Source organism: Penaeus vannamei, chromosome 17 (assembly GCF_042767895.1).
Source record: "Penaeus vannamei isolate JL-2024 chromosome 17, ASM4276789v1, whole genome shotgun sequence".
NCBI lineage: Eukaryota > Metazoa > Arthropoda > Malacostraca > Decapoda > Penaeidae > Penaeus > Penaeus vannamei.
Genome location: NC_091565.1, coordinates 41,086,157 through 41,096,156, shown reverse-complemented (window position 1 = coordinate 41,096,156; position 10,000 = coordinate 41,086,157). Strand labels below are relative to the sequence as shown.

Here is a 10,000-nt window from a genome sequence, read left to right as displayed (position 1 = left end):
ACACACACGCACTCAAACACACACGCACACACACACACACATACACACACACACACACACACACGCACACACACACACACACACACACACAAACACACAGTCATGCAAACACACACACACACGCACACACACACACACACACACACACACACACACACACACACACACACACACACACACACACACACACACACACACATACATACAAACAAACGAAAGAAAGAAAGTAAAGAGAGAGAAAAAAAAGAAAGAAGGAAAGAAAGAAAGAAAGAAAGAAAGAAAGAAAGAAAGAAAAGAAAGAGATAGAGGAAAAAGAAAGAAGGAAAGAAAGAAAGACAGAAAGAAAGAAAGAAAGAAAAAGAAAGAAGATGAGAAAGAAGAAAGAAAGGAAAGAAAGAAAGAAAGAATGAAAGAAAGAAAGACAGAAAGAAAGAAAGAAGAAATAAAAAAAAGAAAGAAAAAAGAAAAGAAGAGAAAGAAAGAAAGAAAGAAAGAAAGAAAGAAAGAAAGAAGGAAAGAAAGAAGGAAAGAAAGAAAGAAAGAAAGAAAGAAAAAGAAAGAAAGAAAGAAAAAGAAGGAAAGAAAGAAAGAAAGAAAGAAATAAAAGAAAGAAAGAAAGAAAAGAAAAAGAAAGAAAGAAAAGAAAAACCTCTCCGAAAAGCAAAATCCCAGATCGAGAAAGGAGAAAAGTGCAGGGTCAAGAATGAAAGAAAGAAGGAAAGAAAGAAAGAAAAAAAGAAAAGAGAAGAAGAAAGAAAGAATGAAAGAAACAAAAGAAAGAAAAGAAAGAAAGAAGAAAGAAAGAAAGACAAAGAAAGAAAGAAGGATAAAAAAAAAAGAAAGAAAAAGAAAGAAAGAAAGAAAAACCTTTCCAAAAAGCAAAATCCCAGATCGAGAAAGGAGAAAAGTGTCAGGGGGTCAGCCAATGGCCGGCATCAAAGTCTGCGAAAGATCACTTAAGTGTTTAAGTTCAGCATCAGTGCCGGCCCGTAACCCCCCCCCCCTCACCACCACCCTTACCACCTCCCCCCACCCCCCCCTCACGGAATTCAGGACCCGTAAAAGGTTATCCATGTCGCGGATCGATCTCAGCGCCATCTTTAGCACCCACTTTCTGGCTCGCGGTCACGGCTGTGGGCTCCTCCGGCTCTCGCTTTGGGTGTCTCTCTTTTGTGCGTCTCGCTCACTCGCTTCTCTTTTCTTCTCTCTCTCTTTCTCTTTCTTATCTCTCGCTTTCTTCTCGTTTTCTTATCTCTCTCTCGCTTTCTTATCTCTCTCTCGCTTTCTTATCTCTCTCTCGCTTTCTTATCTCTCTCTCGCTTTCTTATCTCTCTCTCTTTCTCTTTCTTATCTTTATCTCTCTCTCATTCTCTCTCTCCTGTCTGTATGTATCTCTCACTCGCTCTCTTTCCTTCTCTCTTCCTCTCCTTTCTCTCTCTCTCTCTCTCTTCCTCTCCTTTCTCTCTCTCTCTCTCTCTCTGTCTCCTCATCTCCTTTCTCGCCTTCCGTCTAACTACCTCTTTCTCTCGATCATTCCCTTTTTCTCTCCATCCTTTTATTTTTCTCACCTTTCCTCCCTTCTTCCCTCCCCCCCTCTCTAGCCTTCTCTTCATCTCTCCTCTTTCCTCTTCCTCCTCCCTTCCTCCTTTACCTTACCCCCCCAAGTTTCTCTCCCTCCCCTTTATCTTTCCTCTTTTTCCCTTTTCTCTCCCTTCCCCCTTATCTTTCCCTCTTCTATTCCACTTTTTCTCTCCCTTCCCCTTATCTTTCCCTCTTCTATTCCCCTTTTTCTCTCCCTCCCCCCTTATCTTTCCCTCTTCTATTCCCTTTTTCTCTCCCTTCCCCCTTATCTTTCCCTCTTCTATTCCCTTTTCTCTCTCTCTCTCCCTCACAAACTCTGCCGTTTTATTAACATGCAAATCATGTCGCCGCCTCAACAGTTATCTGAACCACATTTTCCCTTTCACACGAATGAGGGATTTCATACTCTTCAGATGTCGTAAGTAATTCGAAATGTCGACTGACTGGACAGAATTTAAAATATGTATGTATCATATATATATATATATATATATATATATATATATATATATATATATATATATATATATATATATATATCTGTGTGTGTGTGTGATTGTGTGTGCGTGTGCGTGTGTGTGTGTGTGTGTGTGTGTGTTCATATATATATATATATATATATATATATATATATATATATATGTTCATATATATATATATATATATATATATATATATATATATATATATCTCATATATATATATATATATATATATATATGAACATATATATATATATATATATATATATATGTATATATATATATATATATATATATATATATATATATATATATATATATATATATATGTATATATATATATATATATATATATATATATATATATATATATATATATATATATATATATATATATATATATATATATATATATATATATATATATATATATATATATATATATATATATATATATATATATATATATATATATATATATATATATGAACACACACACACACACACACACACACACACACACACACACACACATATATATATATATATATATATATATATATATATATATATATATATATATATATATATATATATAATATATGAACACACACACAGAAACACACATAGACACACACACAAACACACACACACACACACACACGCACACGCACACACGCACGCACACACGCACGCACACACACACACACACACACACACACACACACACACACACACACACACACACACACACACACACACATATATATATATATATATATATATATATGTATATATATATATATATATATATATATATATATATATATATATATATATATATATATATATATATATATATATATATATATATATATATAAAAATATATATATATATATATATTTATATATATATATATATATATATATATATATACATATATATATATACATACATATACATACATACATATAAACACATACACATATACACTGTCCAATATATATCTACACGAGCATGTATACAAGCACCGAGGATTCAGTACTAACAAATCGTGGAGCGTTATGAAGAGCGTGCTAATGGAGCTCAAATACCAGCCAGTGACGAGGCATTGTTGACACGGGGCGGGTGTCAATACGCGCCTCTTTTCGCCAATAACGGTGCCAGATGGAATTCCACTTTACTGGATGTTGGATTTTCCTTTTTTTTTTTTTTTTTTTTTGAGGGGGGGGGTAGTTTCAAGGGGGGGAGGGGGAGGGAGGGTTTAGTTTCAAGGGGAGGGGAGGGAGGGGGTTTAGTTTCAAGGGGAGGGGGGGGGTAGTTTCAAGGGGAGGGGGAGGGAGGGGGAGGGAGGGGGTAGTTTCAAGGGAGGGGGAGGGATGGGGGAGTGGGAGGGGGTAGTTCATGGGGGGGGGAGGGAGGGGGAGGGAGGGGGTTTAGTTTCAAGGGGAGGGGGAGGGAGGGAGGGGGGTTTAGTTTTAAGGGGAGGGGAAGGGAAGGGGAGGGAGGGGGTAGTTTCAAGGGGAGGGGGAGGGAGGGGAGGGAGGGGGTTTAGTTTTAAGGGGAGGGAAGGGAAGGGGAGGGAGGGGTTTAGTTTCAAGGGGAGGGGAGGGAGGGGAGGGGGGTTTAGTTTCAAGGAGGGAAGGGAGTGGGGGAGGGAGGGGGTTTAGTTTCAAGGGGAGGGGGAGGGATGGGGAGGGAGGGGGTTTAGTTTCAAGGGGAGGGGGAGGGAGGGGGTAGTTTCAAGGGGAGGGGGAGGGAGGGGGTAGTTTCAAGGGCTTCGTTGTTGTTGTTATTGATTATAATGGTGTTGTTGGTGGTGATAAGGATTGTTTAGAGGTAATCGTTTTCCTTCTTTGTCTTTTTCGTGTACGTGTGTGTGCGCGATTGTGTGTGTGTGTGTGTGTGTATTTGTGTGTATGTGTGTGTGTTTGTGCCTATGTGTGTGTGTGCCTGCATGCGTGTTTGCCTGCGCGTGTGCGTGTGTGTGTGTATGTGGGGGTGTTATGCGTATATGTGTATATGTACATAAGAATTGAGAAGAAATTTCTACTGAGATTCTTTTATTAGTATTTCACAACTATCACTGTGTTATTTTTCTTTCAATTCTAATGGACCATCTCGCCATCTTTTCTTTCAAATCAGTTTTATTCTCACATTTCTGTACATATACAAATCCATGGTAATTAATTTGTCAATCTCTCATACCGGACCATCTCTCTCTCTGACTCTCTCCTCTGTCTATCTCTCTCTCTCTGACTCTCTCCTCTCTCTATATCTCTCTCTCTGACTCTCTTCTCTCTCTATCTCTCTCTCTCTGACTCTCTCATCTCTCTATATCTCTCTCTCTGACTCTCTCCTCTCTCTATATCTCTCTCTCTGACTCTCTCCTCTCTCTATATCTCTCTCTCTGACTCGCTCCTTTCTCTCTATCTCCCTACTTATCACTTCAATACACAAACACTGACACACACACACCTCTAGCCTCATAAACACAAACCATACAGCCGACCCTTCGTCTATCCCTCCTCCTTCCCTCCCTTACTCTAATCTACACCTCTACCCCCCTCCCCCCCACCCAGGGACAACACACAATACCCTACAAACTCAATTCTAGAGTTTTGCGGAAGTGAGAGAGCCTTAAAAAGCAGCGTTGGAGCAAAGCATTTCAGGCACGTAGGTGGGAGAGAGGGAGGGAAGAGAAGGAGAGAAGGAGGGGAGGGAGGAAGGGAGGGAGGGGATGGAGGGGAGGGAGGGGAGGGAGGGGAGGGAGGGGAGGGAGGGGAGGGAGGGGGAGGGAGGGGAGGGAAGGGAGGGAAGGGAGGGAAGAGAAGGAGGGAGGAGAGGGAGGGGAAGGACGGGAGGGAGGGGAGGGAAGAGAGGAAGGGAAGAGAAGGAGGGAGGGGAGAGAGGGAGGGAAGAGAGGGAGGGAGGAAGGGAAGAGAAGGAGGGAGGGGAGGAAGGAAGGGAAGAGAGGGGAGGGAGGGGAGGGAGGAAGGGAAGAGAGGGAGGGAAGGGAGGGAAGGAGGGGCAAGGAGGGAGGAGGGGAGGGAGGGAAGAGAAGGAGGAAGGGGAGGGAGGAAGGAAGAGGAGGGAGGGAGGGAGGAAGGGAAGAGAGGGAGGGGGAGGGGAGGGAAGAGAGGGAGGAAGGGAGGGGAAGGAGGGGAGGATGGAGGGAAGAGAAGGAGGGAGGGGAGGGAGGAAGGGAAGAGAGGGAGGAAGGGAAGAGAGGGGAGGGAGGTGAGGCGTCTGTCTCTCTTCCTTCCTTTCTTTTCCAGTTCTGTTTCATTTTTTTCCCTCTCTCTTTTGTCTACCTGTGCGTATCTATTCTGGCTGTCATTTTTGTCCTTCTCTCTAGGTCTTTTTTCTCTCGCACTATCTGCCCCTCTCCTCTCTCTCACTATTTCTCTAGCTATTTTTCCTCTCTCTCTCTCTCTCTCTCTCTCCCTTTCTTTCTCTTTCTCCCCCCTCTCTCTCTCTTTCTCTTTCTCCCTCCCTCTCTCTCTTCCTCCTCCTCCTCCCTCCTCCCTCCCTCCCTCTCCCTCCCTTCCTTCCTCCCTCCCTCCCTTCCTCCCTCCCTCCCTCCTTCCCTCCCTCCCTCTCCCTCCCTCCCTCCCTTCCTCCCTCTCTTCATCAAGACTGCCACTCACATCCATACGACCTAGCGGAGATGAATGAGAGAAGGGCGAGTGGGAGAGGCGAAGGGAAAGAAAGATCTTTAAACATGCAATTATCGAATTAGTTTCTTAATTTGTATTTTTTTTTATTATCATTTATTGCACGGAGGTTGACAACTTTAAAATTACTATTCATGAGGCATTTCTTGAAATATCTTGTATATGAATATAAACTTGGTATATTTCGAAAAAAAATAAATTCCCTCAAGATGTATGGAAAAACATTAACAGCAAAACATATACGATTTAGACGCAACCTAAGATTTTAAAGAAAGATTATTTTTGTCTTACAATATCCTCAGTAAGAAAGTAACGGTATACCATAAGAAAATAAATATTTCTTTGTGAAGAAACCTTATACTTAAAACGACTCAAATTTAAAAACTTACCGAGTTACAAGCCTCAGGACTGATATGAAATATAAAACATGTTTTAGGTATAAAGAGAGAAAGAAAAAAAACTGTTTTCGTATGAGGATGTGTTGAAAAAATATTTCAAGAAAGGAAGTATGTCCATGGTCACAAAGAGAACATTAATCAGTTATCTGTTTAATGTCAAAATGGCGAGTTTGATAAATGGCCAAATTTAAAGACCTTCCCATTTTTAAAAATTATTATTATTATTATTATTGTTTTGCGGTAATAGATGGTATATTGCCTTGGTGCAGTAACGATATAAGAAATTTATTCTCTAAACGCTTTTGTGCAGGTGTAGGTGTATATTTATTAAAGATAAGAGGACGCATACAATTTTGCATGTACACTTTTTTTATTTCACATACACAGTTACACAAAACAACACACACAGGCACACACACACACAGACAAAGAGAGAGAGAGAGAGCGAGAGAGAGAGAGAGAGAGAGAGGGATCTAGAGAGAGAGAGAGAGGGAGAGAGAGAAAGAGAGAGAGAGAGAGAGAGAGAGAGAGAGAGAGAGAGAGCGAGAGAGAGAGAGAAAGAGAGAATGAGAGAGAGAGAAATAGAGAGAGAGGAATAAAGAGAGAGAGAGAGAGAAAGGACAGGGCAGACAAAGAAGAAAGAAAAAAGAAAATAGAAAAAAAGATTCAGACAACATCATACCCGTAATAATATCTTCCCCACGCGTTCGTGTTGTGGCTTGGGCTTAAGCTTAGGGGATCATCAGGAACTCGAAATTTAGCGCATAAGTAAACATTTGTGCATCAGATATGTTTAAGCGAAGCCGGGAATAAAGCCGTTTGCCAAATATGAACAAGCACGTTCATAGCTGTTGGTGTTATTCAGCCACAAGCCTCATATTGGATACACTCTCACGTTGGTAATACAACTGAAATATAATTTTGTACCTTTATTGTAATCTATATGTAAAAAAATATATGAATTGCATTACAGTTAGAAATAAACTTTTTATATATTTTTGTTCGTGTGTTGCAAATCTACATAGATATCAATTGAGAAAAAATGCAATTTCATATTTTGTGCATAAAAAAAGTATTTAGTAACTTTCTTTCTTTGTTCTATGTTATTATGTAAACGAAGACATATACATGTATGTATGTATATACAAACACACACACAGACACACACATACATATATATATGTGTGTGTGTGTGTATATATGTATCTTTTCTCTCATCCCCCCTTGAAATTTCTCTTTTCTCTTCCCTATTTCTCTCTTTGCCTTCACTGTCCCTATTTCCCTTCTATTTGTCCATTTTCTATTTCTAAATCACCTCTTTTCCATTTTCTCTTCCAACTCTCTTTCTCTACCATTCTTTTCACGCTCTATTTCTCTTCCAATTTTTCTCTCATGATTTCTATATCTAAATCCCCTCCAATTTTTATAATCTTTCTATGCAGATTTATTATTCCCCTTTTACTCCCTATTTGCCTTCCATTTTTTATCTAAATTTTCCCATTTCTAAAAAATCCCCATTCTTTTCCCCCTTTCATTTCTTATCTAAATCTTCCCTTCTAAAAAATCCCCTTTCCTTTCCCCCCACTACACACAGGGGCGTTCCTTTCCTATCTAAATCTTCCTTTCTAAAAATTCTAAGAATTCCCCCACCCACCCACAGGGGCGTTCCTTTCCTATCTAAATCTTTCTAAAAATTCCCCTCTCCCCCCCCCCACCCCCACCCACCCATAGGGGCGTTCCTTTCCTATCTAAATCTTCCCTTTCTAAAATTTCTAAATATTCCCCTCTCTCTCCCCTCCCCCCAACCCACAGGGGCGTTCCTTTCCTATCTAAATCTTTCTAAAAATTCCCCTCTCCCCCCCCCACCCACGCAGGGGGGCTCCTTCCCTAGCTAAATCTCCCCCTTCTAAAAATTTCTAAAAATTCCCCTCCCCCCACCCACCCACACTCGCTTTCCTTTCCTATCTAAATCTTCCCTTTCTAAAAATTTCTAAAAATTCCCCTCTCTTTTCCCCTACCCACACTCGCGTTCCTTTCCTACCTAAATCTTCCCTTTCTAAAAATTCCCCTCTCTTTCCCCACCCACCCACACACAGGGGCGTCCCTTTCCTATCTAAATCTTCCCTTTCTAAAAATTCCCCTCTCTTCCCCCTCCTCCCACCCACCCACACTCGCTTTCCTTTCCTATCTAAATCTTTCTAAAAATTCCCCTCTCTTCCCCCCCCCCCTAACCCACAGGGGCGTCACCTTCCTATCTAAATCTTTCTAAAAATTCCCCTCTCTTTTCCCCCACCCACAGGGGCGTGGTGCTGGTTACCTTCCCCCTCACCCTCGTGGACCTCAACCAGTGTGACGAGAAGGAGATGTCCCTCAAGCACCACATCTTCGGCGGAACTCACAAGTGTGATGTCGCCACAACACAGGTTTGTTCTCTTTGTTGTTGCTGTTGTGTTGTTGTTTTTGCGATTTGTTATTATTTTTTTTAGGGAATTTTGGAGTTGTTAGTTTTGGCGCATTTTTTTTCTTTTAGTTACGTCATTTTGTTGTGGTTTAATTAACAGATGTCGTCGCTACAGTTTTCATTAAAATTGTTATTATCAAAAGTTTTATGAATATCTTTGTTATCATTATTAATGTTTTATTTTCATTATTATTGTTAATATTATTTTTGTTATTATCATTATTATTATTAATGTTATTATTGTTATTATCATTATTGTCATTAATGTTATTATTATCACCATTTTTATCTTTATCATTATTATCACTAGCATCATTATTATCATTATTATCATCAGTATTATTGTTATCATTTATATAATTGTTGTTGTTATTATTGCTATCACCATTATTATTGTTACCATCATTATTACCAATATAATTATCAGTCTCATTGCCATTATTCTCATCATTATCATTATCATTGTCATCATTCTTGTTATCATTATTATATATTTTTGCCATTATTACCATTATTATCGTTATCATCTTTGTCTTTTTTGTTATCATTGTTATTATTATCATTATTATTATCATTATGACTATTATTATTATTATTGTTGTTATTATTATTATTATTATTATTATTATTATTATTATTATTATTGTTATTATCATTATTATTATTATTATTATTATCATTATTAATATTATCTTCATCGTTATTGATTTTACTATCTCTATCATTATTCATATCATCATTATCATCATCATAATTAGTATTGTTATCATTATTATTATTATTATCATCATCATTATCTTTACTCTCATCATTATCATCATTACCATCATCATTGTTATCATTATTATCATTATCATCATTATTATCACCATTAGTATTAGTATTACCAGTATCATCATTATTCCTGTTATTTCATAGTCAAGTTGTAATTATTATCCTTGTTATTATTAATGGGATTGATACTATTAATACTATTGCTTTATCATAATTTACCATAATTGCTATCATTATTTTTATTCTAATTTTATCTTTGCATCTGTCGTTCATATAATTGAAACATGGCGCTCTGACTCAACACAAGACATTCTGAAATTTACTTCTGATTATAGGTATCATTGCCTAATTATAGTTTAATTATACGATAGAAGTTAATTAGCGCAAACCACGGCATTAATTATCTGGCGCTTTTTAGCATCCCGTCCCCTCATCCTCGCAATTTTTAATAATTTTTTTCCGTTTCGTTTCTGTTCCGCTAAACCTCACTATTATCATCTTTATTGCCATCACCATCTTCATCATTATCATTTCTTTCCTCTTTTCTCTTCAATCTTATACTCGTCCTCATCCTCATCCTCATTGTCATCATTGTCATCACTATCTTTGCTCTCATCATCATCATC

General features: G+C 38.5%; 1 protein-coding gene across 1 annotated transcript in view; it reads left to right on the top strand.

Annotated features, from left to right (window-relative positions):
- smog (G-protein coupled receptor 158 smog) overlaps nt 1-10,000 on the top strand; it is a 414,140-nt gene that overhangs the window by 273,575 nt on the left and 130,565 nt on the right. The window contains exon 3 of the mRNA XM_070132319.1: nt 8,439-8,562. Coding sequence (XP_069988420.1) covers nt 8,439-8,562 — 124 coding nt within the window. The remainder of the gene's footprint in view (nt 1-8,438; nt 8,563-10,000) is intronic.